A 21,110-nucleotide genomic window follows, 5' to 3' on the forward strand; every position below is an offset into this window, starting at 1 on the left:
TATATATATATATATGCTTTATTACAAACATACATGTATCTATATATAGTTATATTATCATTTATTCATTTATTATTTTATTTTATTTCATTTCTATGTTTTTTTTTTATTTAAATGGTCGAATTTTGTGTTATTTTGCGCGAAAGATCGAGGCTTTGGTGTTATTGGCCCAAAAAATCGCCAATCAATTGGTTGTATTGGCGATTTTACAGACCGCCAGAGTTACGGTGGGGTTATTCCACGGTGATCAGATGTTATCGTGGGAGTTTGCACGGGGGTGCGATGCGGGTGCTATTAGCAGTAGTATCGCGAGTGTATTGCGCGCTTGCGATAGGGTGCAACGGATGGATTTTGGTGTTATGCGGGGAATTGCACGACCGATGGGGTTAGTACTATCTTGGCATTTTATGGGTATATTTTTTGTGTTATTGGTAGGTTTTGTCGTGTTTTGAAGGAGTTAGTGAAGAGAATCAAAGTTGGTGCCTTTGGATGTGTTATTGGGTGGTATTTTGATGTTATTATAGTGTTATCAAGTGATTTTGTGATGTTATTGTAGAGATTTGAAAGGGTTTAACATGTGGTGTTATTTGGAAATTGAGGTGGTGTTATTAGGGAGTTAAAGTGGTGTTATTGCTTGAGTTTAGCCTAAATCAAGCCCAAACCAACGCTAAACCCTTTTCCTACCTCAACTCAACTCATAAACACATTCTAGAAGGAAATTAGAGTATGAATTTGGCAGTTTTGGATTTTTTGGAGAATTTGATGTGAATTGGGTTAGATTTGCTTTTTGAAGTAGCCTTGGTGATTTTAGAGTGGATTTGAGATGAATTTGGGTTTGAATTTGAAAAATATGAGTTTGGGTTCAGAATTGGGAAAAATTATGTTGGATTTATGGATTTTGATTGGTTTAATGTGAATTTGAGTGTGAATTGATCAACTTTGGGGTTTGGGCTTAAAATTAGACAGGGTTGGATCAAATTGGTAATTTGATGGAGGATTCAAACAATTTAGGAATTTTGGAGAAATTGGGTGAAAGAAATGATGTGGCATTGATGTGATTTTGGATTTGAAGTTCAAAGGCAGTTGAATTTGAACTTGGTTTTAAAATTGGGGTAAGTTTAGGTTTGGGGTTGATTTCAGTTTTTTTGGGAAATTGGGGTAAGCTTAGGGTTATGAAGGCGTAGTGTGAGTGTGAAGATTAGGAATGGTGAGAAGACAATCTTAGGGCTTGATGATCCTATTGGAACCCTCATTGAGCTTCCTTATGTTGGTTTCAACCTTCTAAGCACTAGAGGTCAAACATCATACATGTGAAACTCCAAAAAGAGCAAAGAAGTGGTTTGAGTCTCTAAAATTAGGTGGGTTCCATTACTACGAGTTCTAGGATATTCAAAGGGAAAAACCTATAATTAGATCCTAAGTCCTAAGAGAAAGACTAGACCTCACCAAAAATGAGGTCAATAAAGTTGTCTTTATAGTCCATAATTAGTGATTGTAACATCATCAGTTGAGCACATATGTTGTAGGTTGTAACTAAAATACCATTAGTTAGCCAAAAAGGTTGTAGTTGGTGACTATAATACAATCAATTGGTCACAAAAGTCATAATTGGTGACTACAATATCATTAGTTGGCCATACATGTCGTAGTCGGTTAATGTAATAGCGTTAGTTGAAAATAAAGATCATAGTTGAAGGATGTAATAGTAGAAGTAGCTTGACATATAGCCACAATTAGTGTATGGACGCCTTCCCTCAATTAGAATGGAGTTATAATTTTGGACTGAACAATACATTTGTTTTACAATATACGAGAAAATACAGGTGTTATGAACAACCATCGTGTTATAACTACAATGGTGGTAAGCAATTGTCACCAAATGTTATTGGTTTGCAATGACTAATGGTCACGGTAGATGGTGGTCGACAGCTACTGAGTCCAGAAGTATGTGTTGGGTCCTTAATACCTTACAGTTGTATTTAGAACATGACTTTTTCAAGTAAGGGTCGTTGGTGGCTAAAAGTTATCACTATGTCTTAATTACGACATTATACATTACAACTGTTTTTAGGTATGACATTAGCAAGAAGGACATACTGACAATGACAAGCAAGGGTGATCGATGAGTAGCTCGGTCGTAATTTTTCACCAGGTCTTCAATACTGCATCATATCTTATGAATGTATTTGGCATACGTTGTTAGCAAGTTGGGGACTCTGATGGTAGCGAGCAAGGGCGACCGATGATGATCAATGGTGTTTAGTGGCTACAGAAGCTGGAAGTTAGCATCGTGTCTTCAGTCCAGAACATTCTTTGAAATTCTTTCTCTTCTCCTCCTCTAATCAAGTGAAGAGTGAGGTCTATTTATAGAACTTAGGGAAAACACATTTTGATCTTTTGGTAAATAACTTCCCCAACCGCCTAATCGACTAGTCCAAATTGATCTCTCTTGATGAAAGAGGATTTTTAATGTTTTGGGAATCTTAATGACCTTAAAAATAAGCGAGCTTAGGCTTGTTAGATTCCTCTCGTCGAGATACTTGATTTGAATAAAAATATTTGATATTTAGAGTTAATTTGATTATTCATTTGATGATTCAAAATCTCAACATATGTTTTAATGGGTTGATACAAGCTTGCTTGGACTCAAATCAGACAAATTTTCATATTATTGGGTTTGTCGTGTTGAGTCGGTCAGCTTGATTACAATATTCTTGAAATCAAGGCTTTAAATGATCTTGAGTTTCAATCTAGAATGTTATTACTCAAAAAAAATATTGAGATTCGTGCTACATGATAAAAAATTTGTTCATGATGCATCAAACCCTTCGTTTTGTTGAGAAAAAATTGAGAGAAATTATCTTATTTCTTATTAATTAGATGATGAAAAATTGAATTTTTATTTCTCAAAATTATGGAATATTTGAGCTAAACAATAATCCTATTAAAGTTGTTGGAATTGCCATATTATTAGATCAGTATATACACATGTTTCAAACATTTATTATAAATAAGAATCTATAGTATTTATTACAATAATTAATGCCCATTAATTAGAACATTTTTATCAGTTATTCACTTTATCTATCCTATAAATAAACAATTGAATCAATATATCGTTGCCGATACCAACCGAAGGATTAGTCAACTATTTCTTGGCTGAAGATGATGAATCCATTTCTAAAACAGCTGTATGGGTCACAAAAAAGAAAAAAGAAAAAAGAGGATCCCATCTCTTTCGAATCAGATCAATCCAAACAAATCAGCTTCTTTTTTTTCATGCAACCAAGAAGAAAGCAACTGCACCCATTATTAACACCAACCAGATTAGCAAAGTGCAACTGAACAAATCACAAGCACCCTCATGTCATGATTGAGACTCCTTTGACCTCGTACAAGTTAAAGTCAAAAATTTTATGCAATTGCTCTCACATAGTAAACTTTCAAGTGTTCCATTTATTTTAAGGTTTCAGTTTTACAAGCTACTTATGATTTTGGATTGCTCCAAAGGAGATGAGATTTTCGACACAAAAAAGGTGCACTATCATACTAGTTTTTCGACGATACCAATTTGGCCTCAACACATCCATATAATTACTCCATTTTCTATAAGGCTCTAATTCATAAGTCGCTTAGTGATATTGTATTGCTCATAATGAGATATTTTAATACCAATATTATGACATTGTAACTTTTTTCAAGTAGCCATATGTTTGACCCACAAATGTTCTTAAGATTATCCCTATCCATCTTGGAATTTTAATATAGCTTCAAAGCTATACAGTTGGATTGTTAATTGGAGACCATCATTAGCAACTATCATTGTCGAACAACTATCGTCGACCCTTATTTAACTGCCCACACAACCATAACTAATTAGACCTATTGGGTCAACAAAAAAGAAGTCACTCACCATGTCAAGGGAGGGCAAGATTCAGGACATCTGATGTCCATGCTAATTTGGAAAAAAAAACCAAATGCTATCCTAAAATTTATAAAACACATATTCAACATAAGAATCCAAGGTGAAATCCTCAAATGTAGAGACTTCTAGACCTTGACTGCTACAGTGCACACTCAAATATCTTTGGTTTTCTCCATCTTTCTGTCTTCACATCTCTAAGTCTTATAATTCCCATCATTTTTAAAAGAGGAACCATCCCAACCACCTCTAATTATTCAATATAATCCAATTTCCGTTTTTTTTTTCAACGAAGGGGTTGTGTTAATAACTAAAACCATCCATTTTGTCTTATTTTCTCTTCTATGACGGAAGGGGCCATCATATGAAATGCTATCAACAGTAGCACCTAAAGACTCCCTTCACCACCATCATAGAAGGCATACCCCAAAGATTATTTTGTATACATTGTTTTGTTGACTTTTCCAAATTTATGGAAGGGTGACACACTACAATCCAAGACTAAGATTAGTACAATATGTTTCAACTAGCCTAGATACCCTAGTTTTTTTCTTATTCCAATTTTCACATAAAAAATTGGGAATTGCATTACTGACTTGGTTGTGGGGGATCTTCCTTTTGAAACTAAGGAATTACATTTTCTTTCTCCACTTTCGCAAGATTCCAATACATACCAATTAAAATCAATAAAAACCAATTGCAGAACGAACTTAAGTAGCATGTCATTAAGTCTTGACGTTTAAAATCAACAAAACACAATTCCACAATGGATAAACTAAAGTAGCATATCATTGATTCTTGTTCTATTCATTTAACCACCTTAAAAGCAACTAGAACTATGATATGCTTTTTGTAAGCCACCACTTTCAAAAGCGCCTTCAAGCCCTTGACTGTCTCCAGCAACAACAGGTCCTTGGATGATGGGAATAATTTAATTTATTCAATTCCACAATGAATATTTATGTATTTCATAGATAACATATTTATGGAGACATTATAGGATTGTTAAAAACAAAATTGAATGCCTCGCCGCCGCTCTGGACCAGCTTGGAGTGGCGCGGTTGTGGTAAGTTATGGTGGAATAGTGGCCTGCAAGATGGCGGAGGCAAGATCAGACCTGGTCAATGCGATGGTTGTTTCGGGATCTGTCACTGCTATGACTGATTCGATAAGTGAGGAGGTTGGGATTCTCATCATCCAAAGAGCTGTTGTTGCCGGAGACGGTCAAGGGTTTGAAGGCGCTTTTGAAAGTGGCGACTTACAAGAAGCATATCATAGATCTAGTTGTTTTAAGGTGGTTAAATGAATAGAACAAGAATCAATGATATGCTACTTCAGTTTATTCATTGTGGAATTGTGTTTTATTGATTTTAAACGTCGAGATTTAATGACATGTTACTTCAGTGCACATGTTTTGCAACTGATTTTTATTGATTTTACTTGGTATGTGTTGGAATCTTGCAAAAGTGGAGAAAGAAAATGTAATTCCTTAGTTTCAAAGGAAGATTCCCCACAACCAAATAAGTAATGCAATTCCCAATTTCTCATGTGAAAATTGGAATACGAAAAAAACTAGGGTATCAACTAAACTTAGTCTTGGATTGTAGAGTTTCGCCTTTCCATGAATTTGGAGAAGTCATCAAAACAATGTATACAAACTAATATATAAAAGAAAATGTTTGAACATTAGAAGAGGCAACTTTGGCAATACATTTGCTTGCCAAGGCTCACCTTAGTGCAGCCGGCTTAATCACCAATTAAAAGAGAAAAACTCAGCCCAAGATGCCACCATATATCCCTGCCCATGAATTAAAACACTTACCTAATGAATGCGTGTTCACCCCGTCCATCCTCGATCCTAAGCACGAAATAACCGGAGGAATCAAGCACTGTCTCGACAGAGATCTCCCGCCAACCCGGTAGGACGAAATAGACAGCAAAGAGCCCTTCTGAGTCAGGTTCCGCAGCGATCGCCACAGGACATGACGCCAAGACGACCAGACCAGATCTTATCCGATTGCAGCCATTCAACGCTCTTGTACCCACCACTTGTGCTCTGTGGTGGGATCTTAAAAACTGACAGCTCCTGCAACACGAGGAGAGTGTGCTCAAGCTACTCCTCGATCGATGACATTTCTCGATTTCAGATTCCTGCGACAAACTAAGAGAATCAGTCCTTCCTTCGCTCGACCGATCTCAAATTTAGAAGAAAGTATCATAAAAAAAAAAAAAAATTAGAAAGCGCAAGGAACATACCCGGCTTCAAAGGCTGCCAAAAATTAAACCAAAATAAACCTCAACAACAAAATTAATGGAGAAAGATAACCGATAAGGTATAAACCAATGGAAGAATTCATGTAGTTAATTGAAAGCAACAAAATTGGATGATGACGATGGAGCATCCCACTCACTCTCCGCTGGGAACTTTCCATCTGTGAAAGATGCAGGCGCCGTGATAAGACTATCTGATGCCTTAACATCTTTGTTCCATATATAGGAAGCATAGGTGCTTAGTGAGCGTGGGGAGGGTTCAATTGAATCGGGTAGGCGGAGGAAGACGAAAATGAAAGATGATCACACGGCTCACGCGATTAGGAGGAAAAACAGGGCCACACGAGATTACTAAAGGAATTTTTCATGCTGACATAAAATATGGGATGAAAACACAATATGATTATATCAATATGTTAACTCACAGGGCAACACGAGAATATCTTGTACCCACATATTGATATAATCATATTGTGTTTTCATCCCATATTTTATGTCAGCATGAAAAATTCCTTTAGTAATCTCGTGTGGCCCTGTTTTTCCTCCTAATCGCGTGAGCCGTGTGATCATCTTTCATTTTCGTCTTCCTCCGCCTACCCGATTCAATTGAACCCTCCCCACGCTCACTAAGCACCTATGCTTCCTATATATGGAACAAAGATGTTAAGGAGACCATCATTGGCAATTTTGGATATCGAATATCTTAATTTAGTAATAATATAGTAAACTAAATAAACTCACGCGTAACAAATGTTTGGATATCGAGATATCTTAATTTTTATAAAATTTATCTAAATTTAACAAAAAAAAAAAAAACTATAAACAGTAAAATATATGAAAAATTAAGTACTATTCATAGGTTATTAATTTGTTTTGTTTTTTAATCAAATTTTTGTATCCATACCACTCAATTCTTATTTATTTACATATCTAACGTCAAAATTTCAAATTTTACATATGTCTAAGAGGGGAACTAAGAAAATTAAGGAGATGGATTGTAAAATAAAAAAATAAAGCGGAATGGTTTTTTTATTTAAGACTTTGCACTCTTAATTTTTATTAATTTTTTAAAAAATATTATTATAAAATTTAAAATATAATTAATATTAAATATTTACGTTCAATAATCAAAAATTTTAATATTTTAATAATATTAAAAAAATTTATAAAGATCTAGGAATGAAGAGTGCCAACTCAAGTCACCCTTTGATTCCACCTTCACATAAGTATCATTTTATTTATATGTGACGTGTATTTCATTATTTCTAAGTTAATATGATGATATTTTTCATTCGATACAAACATTTGTGTGTTAGAATATAAAAAAATAATTAAGGTGATAGATATGTAAGTACACATCAAATGAGTGATACTTATGTAAATGTCTCTTTTTAATAACTTTCGATCCCCGTCTTATTACGGCGTCCTGCAACATTCACAGATCGAATTCCTAATAGAGAGTGAGTGAGATCCTCCATCGTCATCATCAAATTTTGTTGTTCTCAACTAACTGCATGAATTCTTCCATTGGTTTATACCTCATCGATTACCTTTCTCCGCTAATGTTGTTGGTGAGGTTTGTTTTGGTTTAATTCTTGGCAGCCTTTGAAGTCGGGTACCTTCCTTGCGCTTTAAGCGGTGCCCTTTCGTGCCGTCTTAAAACCTTTTTTTTTTTTTTTTTTTTTTTTTTTTTTTTGATGATCATTTCTTCTAAATCTGAGATCAAGGAAGGGACTGATCCTCTTAGTTTGCCGCAGGAATCTGAAATCCGGAAATGTCATCAGACAAGTCGTTTGAGCACACTCTCCCCGTGTTACGGGAGGTGTCAGTTTTTAAGATCTCACCATAGAGCACGAGTGGTGGGTACAATCGGATAAGATCTGGTTTGGTCGTCCTCGTGTCGTGTCCTGTGGCGATCGCTGCGAGAACCTGCCTCCGAAGGGCTCTTTGCTGCCTATTTCATCCAACCTGGTCAACGGGAGACAATGCTTGATTCCTCCCCATATTTCGTGCTTAGGATGGAGGATGGACGGGGTAAACACACATTCATTGGCCTAGGGTTTAACGAGTGGAACGAGGCGTTCAATTTCTATGTGGCTCTTTCTGATTATGAGAAGAATTCGAGGAGAGAACACGAGGAGTTTGATGGCATGGAGGACGATCAGAGCTCGATCGATATACCCCCTGCAGTGAATCATCGACTAAAGGTAAGTGTTTGAATTCACGGGCAAGGATACATGGTGGTATATTGGGCTGAGTTTTTCTCTTTTCAGTGGTGATTAAGTCGGTTGCACTAAGGGGAGCCATGGCAAGCTAATTGACTACCAAAGTTTCCTCTTCTAATGTTCAAATATCTACATATATAAATATCTACATATATATACATATATATATATATATATATATATATATCTAGTTGCGCCGCGTACTCAGGGCATCTGCTTGTCAGTTGTTATTCTCCTCTGGTCTGGGATTCAATTCCGACGGTGTGTAGGATGTGGTACTCGAATTAATAGTCTTATGAGGAATGGTCGAGGCTCGTATAATAGCCCCCAAGTCATACCATTTTTTAAAAAATTGTATATCTCACGAGGGATGGTTTTGGAGAGAATTTTGAGAGTATTCCTCAAGGTCGTCTTCCTCTTGTGGAGAAATCTTGTAGAATGTGAGTTTCATGAATTTTGTGAGTTTTTGAGAGATTTGTATAAGTGGATGGAGTGTTGCAACTGTGGAGAAAACAATATGAATAAATTAAGAAAGATTTGTATAAGTAGATTTGAATTGAAGTTACCTCCATGGGCTTTAGTCGCCCTCTATCATGATTAAGCTAAGTTAAGAAAGTGATTTCTACATTTAATAAATATATAATTTTATATACATAGATATTTATATGTATATTTGATTAATGATGTACCCAGTGAATCATGAGTCTACCTTGGGTCAAGTTAATGTATGGCGAATCATTATCTTCGTTATTCTTCATGTCTGCACTACACTATCAACATTATCCTAATAAAATGGATGTCAATTTATGGAATCTATCCTCACCAATTATTTTTAACAGCTGCATTTCATATTATTTCAGAACAGATGAATCTTTCTAAAAAAAAATTAAAGAGAAGAAATGCAAAACACTAGCAACGCAAGGGATGATTTGATTTTCTTTATGCTGCATATTTGAATCTTAGTACATAAAACAAAATGAAACATCAATGCAACACAAAAAGGAATCACACCAAAACACTCAACTCCAGTTTTATTGTGCAGAAGAAGAATAGAAGTCTAAAAGAGAGCATGCAGTGGGCAATGCGATTTTTCTTTATTTGCCGACCCCAGCAACGTAGTGGGATTAAGGCTTTGTTGTTGTTGTTGTGTTAAATTATAAATAAAACAGACAGGTGAATAAGAGTGAGAAACATTTGAGTCATTTGACAGAAGTCAAAATGAAGAAGGGCAAGCAACTTTCTTCAGATAAGGCTTTTTCAAGTCCACAAACTATAAACTTGTATCACAAGTATATAGCACGCATAAGGAATGGCAAATAACTTCTATTACTATTTAAAAGAGATGCGTCTTAGGATGGAATTGTAATTATGGAATCCCGTAGCTACAAGAAGTTGCTTAATTTGTTATTATTACTATTTGAACGAAAAAATGATTCAGTGATAAATTTGTACAAAGAAAAGTGAAGTTCAGCAAGTGAGCATTCTGCTAATAGAAACTCTAAAACAATCCTTTCTTTGAAGAAAATATTCTTAAATGCACAAATTTTGTTAATTAAATGCAAACTAAGAATCTAGGGAGGATGAACAGATGCAAAGCCTCACGTTCCTGTTTCTCACGCACGTCAGGTATGCCTTACAATGTATTAATTTTTTCACTACCAACATTGATGGAGCATGATGTCACACCATGGAGACTGTGTTGGATCCAACTGTGATTTAAAAAGTAACATTTGATATTATCATTCAAATTACAATAACATATTTTATACTAATTTCTGGTTCTTTATTTTGATTTATCAAATTACCATATCTATAATTACTATAACATATTTTATTGTAGGAATTTACTAAAGATCAAAAAGCCTCATACACTAAAATTTATTTTTATGAAGGAGTTGTGTGTTTATGTAAATCTTTCATTACATTTTTACATATCAATAAAAATGACAACTCAAATTGGGTTTAATGAAGTGAAATAAATAAATAAATAAAAACAAAGGAAACTTGATGATAGGTATAACCAAGTCATGCAAAAGAAAACGAAAAGTAGATGTCAAATCAATTGGGAGGAATGTAAATACGATCTGATATGACTTTGATTTCTCACCGATTAATAGTAAATCTTATCCATGTCATAATGTACAAGATGATAATTTTTTCCAAAGATGAAATAATTTAATTTAGTCATCCATTGCCTTAAATTCGATTGTCGGTTTTTCATGCTAACGCGATGAGCTCGCCAATTATGCTCAATCTTAACATACCAAAATTCTTACTTGATTGTATATAATTACCAAATGAAAGTATTTCTTCGGATGCATTTAATGCAAAATTTCCTTTTATATTTTATTTTTCAAATCGTTACAACATTAAAGTGTAAGTCGTCATTAAAGATAGATAGATGTAAATCTTTTACTTTTTCCCAACAGCTCTGTTAACTTACTGTCTGAAATACTGCTCATAAATGACATTTTTTTATGAACTAGATAAATGAATTTCTTAATTTAGTAATTTTATGAGCACACTTTTTTTTTATAGATTAATTAACATTGTCAATCTTCTGTTTTCGAAAGAAAATTAAATTTAAAATCTTGCACGCAAATAGAATAAGTTTATCCAAATAAGAATTTTATACGAAGTAAAAAAAGATCACAAATACGTAATACAATAAAATATAAAATTTCTTATCAAAATTAAGTTGTGATCTTTATTAAAGATCAAAAAGCCTCATATACTAAAATTTATTTTTATGAAGGAGTTGGGCAGTTTATGTAAATCTTTCATTATATTTTTACATATGAATAAAAATGGCGACTCAAATTGAATTTTATGGCGTGAAATAAATAAATAAATACAAACAAAGAAAACTTGATGATTAGTATACTAAGTCATGCAAAAGAAAACAAAAAGTAGATGTCAAATCAATTGGAAGGAATGAAAAGACGACCTGATATGACTTTGATTTCTTCCCGACTTATAGTAAATGTTATCCATGTTATAATGTACAAGATGATAATTTCTTTCCAAAGATGAAATAAATTAATTTAGTCGTCCCTTGCCTTAAATTCGATTGCTGGCTTTTCATGCTAACCCGATGAGCTCACCAATTACGCTCAACTGTAACAGATCAAAATTCTTACTTGATTAGATATAATTACCAAATGAAAGTATTCCTTCGGATGCATTTAATGCACAATTTCATTTTGTATTTTATTTTTCAAATCGTTACAACATCAATATGTAGGTTGCCGTTAAAGGTGGATAGATGCAAATCTATTATTTTTTTCCAACAATTCTGTTAACTTACTGTTTGAAGTACCGCTCATAAATAACATTTATTTATGCACTAGATAAATGATTTTCTTAACTTTGTAATTTTATGAGCACATTTTTTGTTTTTTTATAGATTAATGAACCTTGCTAATATTCTGTTTTCGAAAGAAAATTAAAAAGAAAATTAAATTTTAAAAATTTTAAATCTTGCATGCAAATAGAATAATTTTATCCAAATAAGAATTTTATATGAAGTGAAAAAAGATCACAAATACGTAATAAAATAAAATATAAAATTTCTTATATGTCAATTACTTATAATAATAAAATTAAGTTGTGATCTTTACTAAAGATCAAAATGCTTATTTTTATGAAGGAGTTGTACAATTTACGTAAATCTTTCATTATATTTTTGCATATAAATAAAAATGACTGCTCAAATTGAGCTTTATGAAGTGAAATAAATAAATAAATAAAAAGAAAGAAAACTTGATGATAGATATAACTAAGCCATTTAAAAGAAAACGAAAAGTTGATGTCAAATCTATTAGGAGGAATGAAAAAACGACCTGATATAACTTTGTTTTTTTCCCGAATTATAGTAAGTCTTATCTATATTATAATGTACAAGATGACATAATTTAATTTAGTCGTTTCTTGTCTTAAATTCAATTGTTGGATTTTCATACTAACGTGATGAGCTCGCCAATTATGCTCAACCGTAACATACCAAAATTCTTGCTTGATTGGATATAATTACCGAATGAAAGTATTCCTTCGAATGCATTTAATGCAAAATTTCCTTTTGTATTTTATTTTTCAAATCGTTACAACATCAAGTTGTAAGTCGCCATTAAAGGTGAATAGATGCAATTCTTTTATTCTTTCCCAACAGCTCTGTTAACTTACTGTCTGAAGTACCACTCATAAATGACATTTTTTTATGAACTAGATAAATGATTTTCTTAACTTAGTAATTTTATGAGCACATTTTTGTTTTTTTTATAGGTTAATTATCCTTGCCAATTTTTTGTTTTCAAAAGAAAATTAAATTTTAAATCTTGCATGCAAATAGAATAATTTTATCCAAATAAGAATTTTATACGAAGTGAAAAAAAGATCACAAATAAGTAATACAATAAAATATAAAATTTCTTATATGTCAATTACTTATAATATCAAAATTAAGTTGTGATCTTTAATAAAGATCAAAAAGCCTCATACCCTAAAATTTATTTTTATGGAGTTGTGGAGTTTATGTAAATCTTTCATTATATTTTTACATATGAATAAAAATGACGACTTAAATTGAGTTTTATAAAGTGAAATAAATAAATAAATAAAACTAAAGAAAACTTGAGGATAAATATAAGTAAGTCATGCAAAAGAAAACTAAAAAGTAGATGACAAATCAATTAGGAGGAATGTAAAGACGACCTGATATGACTTTGATTTCTTCCTGATTTGTGATAAATCTTATACATGTTTAATGTACAAGATGATAATTTTTTTCCAAAGATAGAATTAATTTAATTTAATCGTCCCTTGCCTTAAATTCGATAGCTGGTTTTTCATGCTAATCCGATGAGCCCACCAATTACGCGCAACCGTAACAAACCAAAATTAGGGATCACAAATTACAATAATGTTAATGTTGTGAGATATGTACTTCCTGGCATAGAAATGAGACGAAAAAGAACACAAGCAAACACAGATCGTTTACGTGGTTCGATCCAACTGGATCAACGTCCACGGAAGGGAATCAATCAAATAGTTCACTAAGGCAAAAGAAATGGAGAATAGATAGCTTATACATAGAGATGAGCCCTCATCTTCCTTCTATGACCTCCCTCTCAAGCGACACATTGATACAAGGCCTCAAGATGCTCTCCTCCTCTCTAGTTCTCCTAGCTATTCTCTCCTCCTTTGTGGTAGCTTAAGATCTCTTCCCTTGCTCTCCTAAGCCTCACACACTTAAGATTTATTCTCTTCCTCTCCTAAGCCTCACACCCTCTCTATTTATAGAAGCAAGAGAGTGGTAGGTGGGAGGTAGGTGAGCAGTAGGTGAGCGGTAGGTGAACGGTAGGTGAACGGTAGGTGAGATGTGGTAGGTGAGCGGTACCACATTACAAAAGTGTCCTTTTACTTTAGTTCATTAATTGGGGGTCAAAATAACAATTCTCCACCTTGACCCTCAATTGAGAAGCTTTGAAGTAAAAATTCCCTCCACCTGGCCCCTGAGAGGCCCTCAGCCCTTGCTCGAGTCTGCTAGGTCCAAACATTTTGAAGGAGTATAGGCGCTGCTTCAAAAAGAGTGTATTAGCCAGAAACTTTGTTAGGTAGAGTACCTCGAGTTTGGCCCAAAGTGCTTGAGCCGTTGTCTCCCTCGACACCTCCCTCAGAACTTTATCGCCCAGGCTCAGGATTATCAAATTCCTTCTCGGTCATGTCGGCCGGCAATGCCGCCGACCCTTGCAAGGCTTCTGCACCACACTGTTGAACTAATAAAGCTCTCATCTTTACTCTCCATAGACCGAAGTCGTTCTTTCCATTGAATTTCTCAATGTCAAATTTGACGGAACTCATTGTCGTGGCTAGGATTTCTTCTAATGAATTCTACCTGCTGCCCTTCCAAGAACTTTTAACGTCTTGCTATCCAAGAAATTCTCACCAAATTTCTTACCTTCTCCCCGCGAACTCCACTGCCTTCGTTAACCGAGAGATCTGATCCCTTGTGACAGAGATCACACCTGTTCACTAGAGAAAACTTCTTGTTCTGTGCTCGCGCCTCCTTTCCGCAGGCACTCCTCTGCGTCTCGCATGAGAATAACTACCTCTCCAGAGCTGTCACGCCTCGCCAAACTGCTCAGGTCCTCCTGCTTCGCAAACTCCCGAACAGGAAACTCCCCGAACCCTTCTCTGCGCGATCTTCACCTCTTCCCTCTGGCCGAGCTGCTCACAAGACCGAAATCCTCTGCTGGCAGCCCTGTCGCAAATTTTTGGCCCTCGCTCGATGATTGTTCCCCCTTCTCGCCAAACCGCACAACCTGCGGTGCGAATCCAGTCGATCAAAGCTTTCACTGCTCACCGAATCTGTCGCGATTCGGCTACCTGCGACACGATCCGGTTGCTCATCTGTTCGTGAATGCCAAACTCCTCTTCTTCGTCGCTGGCCGCGAACACCCTTACGCGGACTCCTCTAGCCAAGAAGTAATGGATCTTCCCACAGAAGGCGCCAATTGTTGTGAGATATGTACTTCCTGGCATAGAAATGCGACGAAAAAGAACACAAACAAACACAGATCGTTTACGTGGTTCCATCCAAATGGATCGACGTCCACGGAAGAGAATCAATCAAATAGTTCACTAAGGTAAAAGAAATGGAGAATACATAGCTTATACATAGAGATGAGCCCTCATCTTCCTTCTATGACCTCCCTCTCAAGCGACACCTTGATACAAGGCCTCAAGATGCTCTCCTCCTCTCTAGCTCTCCTAGATATTCTCTCCTCCTTTGTGGTAGCTTAAGATCTCTTCCCTTGCTCTCCTAAGCCTCACACCCTTAAGATTTTTTCCCTTGCTCTCCTAAGTCTCACACCCTCTCTATTTATAGAAGCAAGAGAGTGGTAGGTGGGAGGTAGGTGAGCGGTAGGTGGGAGGTAGGTGAGATGTGGTAGGTGAGTGGTACCACATTATAAAAGTGCCCTTTTGCTTTAGTTCATTAATTGGGGGTCAAAATAACAGTTAATCTAGATGAGATTAGTTTAGGTGTCAGGTATGGAAAACCCTAAGACTTTGGTGATATTTGTCTGAATGCCACTTCAATTTTTGGTTTGGATTTAAATATGAAAGTTCAGGTGTTAGATATGTAAATATCACTCCAGTAATACAATTAATTAACACTACAATTTGCGTCCAAAAATTTCACCCATGCATATTTCTTACATCAAATTTTTGCATTGGATGTGGCTAAAATTTCCACTGCATCGCTTTTCACTTAATTGCATCAGATTACTTGTAGGAATTTTTGTAAAAAAATGGTAACATCAAAATATTTTGAAGCTAATTGTACGCAGACCTCTACAAATCTAATCTCGAGCCCGCTAAATGCATTCACTCTTTTTCTTATCTCTGTTCCATTAGCTCCTGTGAAATATTTCAAAGCTAATCGTAGCGAGTGATAGGTCGATGCCTCTACTCAGCCTAATAAGCCTTGGTCTTTTAATCATATGGCCAGCATTCGGTAGGCTTCTAACACCAGCTTAGGTGGGTTGCATCTAGTAGGCCCTTGTTCTTTTGTCTTTGTACCCTTGTTCTTTGGTCTGGGGGCTCTCCCCTTGAATTTTCTTAAGATTTTTCCATACGCATTTCTGATGTAGAGTGACGGTAATTTGCAAGAAATAATAAATGTTGCATCCCAGCTAGAAAATCAACCTAAAATGTTGTAGTGCATGTTACATTCTATAATGTTGAACATTGACATAATTAATTATTTTTATGGAGGCAAACAAATCAGTTTTTTTGGGAAATTTTGAGCTTAAATGGTAATATGCCTTATTCGATCTAGTGAACTTACTGTGGGAATCAACTTCCTCAACCACTTCGACATAGATAAATGCACAAGATTAGATGGCTCTATGCATAATATTTTGTTGATTAAAATTAGAGCAAAAGAATTATTCATAGTTAATTATTAAGCCACGAGATTAGATATAATCTTAATCCTAATTACAGAACTTCAATTTATAGAAGATTATAAGTTAAAAATTAAGTTGTGATCTTTACTAAATATCAAAAAGTCTCATACACTAAAATTTATTTTTATGAAGTTGTGCACTTAAAGTAAATCTTTCATTATATTTTTACATATGAATAAAAATAGCGACTAAAATTAGGTTTTATGAAGTTAAATAAATAAATTAAAAAAAAAAAACTTAATGATAAGTATAATTAAGTCGTGCAAAAGAAAACGAAAAGTAGATGCAAAATCAATTGGGAAGATGTAAAGACGACCTGATATGACTTTGATTTCTTTCTGATTTATAATAAATTTTATCCATATTATAAGGTACAAGATGATAATCTCTTTCCAAAGATGAAATAATTTAGTTTAGTCGTCCATTGCATTTAATTCGATAGCTGATTCTTCATGCTAACGCGATGAGCCCACCAACTACGCGCAACCGTAACAGATCAAAATTCTTAACTGATTGGATATAATTACCAAATATAAATATTCCTTTGGAAGCATTTAATGCAAAATTTCCTTTTTTATTTCATTTTTTAAATTGTTACAACATCGAGGTGTAGGTCGTCGTTAAAGATGGATAGATACAAATCTTTTATTCTTTCCGAACAGCTCCTTTAACTTACTTTATGAAGTACAACTCATAAATGACATTTCTTTATGCACTAGATAAATGATTTTTTAACAAAGTAATTTTATGAGCACATTTTTGTATTTTTTTTATAGATTAATTAACCTTGTCAAACTTCTATATTCAAAAGAAAAACAGATTTTAAAGTTTGCCTGCAAATATAATAATTTTATTCAAACAAAAATTTTATACAAAGTGAAAAAAAAATCACAAATACGTAATACAACAAAGTTTAAAATTTCTTATATGTCGATTACTTATAAAATAAAAATTAAGTTATGATCGTTACTAAAGATCAAAAAGCCTCATACACTAAAATTTATTTTTATGAAGAAGTTGTGCAGGTTATGTAAATCTTTCATTATATTTTTACGTTTGAATAAAAATGGCAACTCAAATTGGGTTTTACGAAATTAAATGAAATAAATAAATATAAACAAAAAAAACTAAGTGATATATATAACTAAACAATGCAAACGAAGATGAAAAGTAGATGTCAAATCAATTGGGAGGAATATAAAGACAATCAGATATGACTTTGATTTCTTTCTGATTTATGTTAAATCTTATCCATGTTATACTGTACATGACGATAATTTCTTTCCAAATATGAAATAATTTAATTTAGTTGTCCCTTGTCTTAAATTTGACGGCTGGAAAAACGTAAATCAAGTTTTAATAGTTATGTAAATTACTATAGTTAATTAAATCCCCAAAATTAACTAATATTAAAATAAATAAAATAATAATAATAAATTAACTAAAATAATTACAAAAAATAAATCATGAATCATAAAAATGTGGGATTTTTTTTTCTTCGGGTTCCCTAGACTCAGATACATTTAATAAAAATATAAAAATTAATTTTCAACTTAAATAATATTTTATATTTAATTAATACTCAAAATCAATAAATAAATATAATAATTAAAGTATAATTTAAAAAGTCATGAAAATAGGTCCTAGTGGTCCTCTGATCTAGGTGAACTCCCAAATTGGACCTAAACCAAACCTTTGATCAAACCAAAAATTGACCTAAACTCTAAACCATATGTCCAACCGAAATTGGACCTAACACAAAACTTTAGGTCTAACAAACATCAAGCCCTTCATCCAACCCAAATTGGACCTTACTCAAACCTTAGATCTAACCAACATTAGACATAAACAGTAAACCATAGGGCAAACCACAATTAGACCTAGCCCAAAACTTTAGGTCTAACCAACATTATACCTAAACTCTAAACCCTAAGTCCAACCCAAATTGTACCTAACCCAAAACTTTAGGTCTAACCAACATCAAACCTATACTCTAAACCCTAGGTCCAACCCAAATAGGACTTAACCTAAAGTTTAGGTTCGACTCACATTAGACTTAACCTAATCTTTAGACCTAACTTACATTAGACTAATCTAAACCCAAAGTCTAATTAAATTTTGATTTAATTCAAACCTTTAGGTCTAACTAATATTAGACCTAGCTCTAAACCGAACCTAAAACCTAAGTCTAGCAAATCTCAGACTTAGTACAAATCTTTAGGTCTAACTTTTATGTGACCTAACCCCATCTTTTGAGTCTAACCTACATTAGATTCAAACATCAAAAAATCCTTTTGGGTCTAACATACTTTAGACCTGAACATCAATAAACACCCTTTTAGGTACAATAGACCAAACCCAACCTTTAGGTCTAACTCATCCTAGACCTAAACCTAATCTTGTGTATAACCCAATTTAGACATAAACATATTTTAGGTTTAACTCAAATTAGACCTAGTCCACCGCTTAGGTCTAGCCTAACCTAAGTCTAACCAAACGTAGACTTAGTCAACTTCTTAGGTCTAATATACATTGGACCTAAAATCAAACCCTAAGTCTAACAAAACTTAGACTTGGCCAACTTTTTAGGTCTAACCTACATTAGACCTAAAACCAACCCCAAAATTTAACTTAAGCTAGACTTGGTCAACCTTTAGGCGTAACTCATCTTAGACTTAACCCATCTTTTACGTCTAATCCAAATTAGACCTAACTCAACTTTTAAGTCTAACCCATATCTTAAGTCTAATGTAATTTAGACTTAACCCAGTGACATGCCTAAACATATTCCATATTTATATATACATTTAATGTCCAAATTTAGTGATATTATACTTTAAAAAAATGTATTTTCATGTTTTTATTGTAGATATATAAGTTTAGGCATTTGGAGCTTAAACGAAGCAATTAGGAAGGAATTTGGAGGAAAAAGGTGGCTCTTAAGAAAACTCTCTCTGAAAAAGTCTCTGCTGTTAACAGAAATTTGAAATCCATTGTGGTCTGTCCTATCACAAAAACTAAGAAAGAAATTGACCTCGAAGGAAAGAAGATCCTCATAAAGGAGGAGCATGTTCAACTGCTATTCGTGTTGGAGATCTGGTCTAGCTCTAAGACTACACCTCTGACCCACACTTAGCAAAAGAACAGGAACCGTTCCATGCTAAAAAAGAAAAATTAAAAAACTAACAACATAAAAGCTGATGAGTTTAAGGAAATGGAACTTCCTGAGGACTATTTTATCATATGAGTAAGCGGGTTTTATCCATTGTTCGTTGATTGCGGTAAAAAAGTTGTTCTTAGGATTGCTGCACTCTGATTCTTCCATCACCAAGAAAATAAGAAGATTTTGTTTGTTTCAAGGATTCACTATATATTTGATAAACTCGCCAAGAAAGAGAAGTGATCGATCTCTCAGATTTTGCACAAGATAGGGTGCACAGTTTCCACGAAAATAGGAAAATAAATTGTCAACAAGAAAAGATCATAATAAAGATATCAGAAGACCGATACATCCAAGATCCATGCCAAGCTTTGTTTAGGGGATCGGCAGATTCTAGTTGTTTCAGCTCGGGTGCCCATTAAGCTTCATTTAGGACCCATAATGACATATACTACCACCTTTACAGAAAAAACCTACTTTCACTCTCCCTCCAAAGCTAGACCGAGACACCATCTAGTTTTCTCACCGACACATGATGATTTGCATTTAAAAAGCTAAGGAAACAAATGGCAGTATGAACTCATTGGTACTGATGTTACGAGTTGGGGATTGTACCCACCCACAACACAATGGCACCCCTCCAAAAGTTCCTTTTCCCATACTAAAAAAGAATGTATGAAGCGTAAGACATTGGAGGAACTCTCTCATGTTGTGGGTACACAATCCACCATTTTGGTTGACAGTCCTCAAGAAGGAACCCATTTGATAGAAGAAATATTGTAAAAGTTAAAAGCTGATGTTAGACAGTTCTTGGCAGACAAAAAAAGGAATTACCTCGATGACATGGAGGAAGAGTCCGCAGAAATTAATATGGTGGGGACTCGTTCCACCTTGTATGCAAGAGCGGTACCACCACTCAATGATGAAGAATTGATTGAAGAGCTGCAAAGGTTCACACAATAGTGGAATGAATAGATCAGCCGTCTTGAGAAGGAAGTTGAGGAGATGATGATTGCACTAGCAAATTTGCATAGCTCGCCACAGGTGACACCGTTGTCAGCAGTTGAGATTATTCGACTGTAGGTAGTTCACATTCTCGATGATAAAAAAATAATCGACGGAGTTCAAGGAGACTAGCCAAAATAAAAAGGATTCCACTCAAAGTGAAATTCTAGAAAAAGACATAACCCAATTAGTTAAGCAAAAGGTCAAGGAAAAAATGGCTCAGGTGAGGGTCAAATCATTAGTTCTGAGACAGTTCAATAACCTAAGGGCTTTGTACCCCCACTCTTTAAGATGGTTGATGGAACTAGAAACCCTCATCAATATGTTACACACTTCCAAGCAAGTTGCTACAATGTGGGGGTTAGTGATACTCTCTTGTTCCATCAGTTTGTTAATAGCCTTACAGGGGTAGCTTTCAATTAGTATGGTAAGCTTTCCAACGGGACTGTTAAAACCTTCACCGAACTAGAGAATCTTTTCATTCAATGCTTTTTCGGAGCCCAACAACATCTATATATATGTATGTATGTATGTATTTATATCTATCTATATATATA

The 21,110-nt window shown here is 34.3% G+C and overlaps 1 protein-coding gene and 1 pseudogene across 2 annotated transcripts in view; one reads left to right on the top strand and one right to left on the bottom strand.

Moving 5' to 3' along the window:
* The window catches only part of LOC110030057, a 7,805-nt gene extending 1,276 nt beyond the window's left edge, over positions 1-6,529 (bottom strand). The window contains exons 1-2 of one of the 2 annotated variants that reach the window (XR_002294614.1): positions 6,179-6,529; positions 5,745-6,073 (exon numbers count right to left, since the gene is read on the bottom strand). Coding sequence is in view for 1 of the 2 variants with exons in the window: in XM_020732600.1 (XP_020588259.1) it covers positions 5,745-6,073; positions 6,334-6,426 (422 nt within the window). In the remaining variant the exon portion in view is untranslated. The remainder of the gene's footprint in view (positions 1-5,744; positions 6,074-6,178) is intronic. The other variant, XM_020732600.1, reaches the window with a different exon arrangement.
* Positions 6,530-7,967: 1,438 nt separating this feature from the next.
* LOC110030056 lies at positions 7,968-14,708 on the top strand (annotated as a pseudogene).
* Positions 14,709-21,110: the final 6,402 nt, after the last annotated feature.

The sequence above is a fragment of the Phalaenopsis equestris genome, unplaced genomic scaffold, assembly GCF_001263595.1.
Source record: "Phalaenopsis equestris unplaced genomic scaffold, ASM126359v1 Scaffold000642, whole genome shotgun sequence".
Taxonomy (NCBI): Eukaryota; Viridiplantae; Streptophyta; class Magnoliopsida; order Asparagales; family Orchidaceae; genus Phalaenopsis; species Phalaenopsis equestris.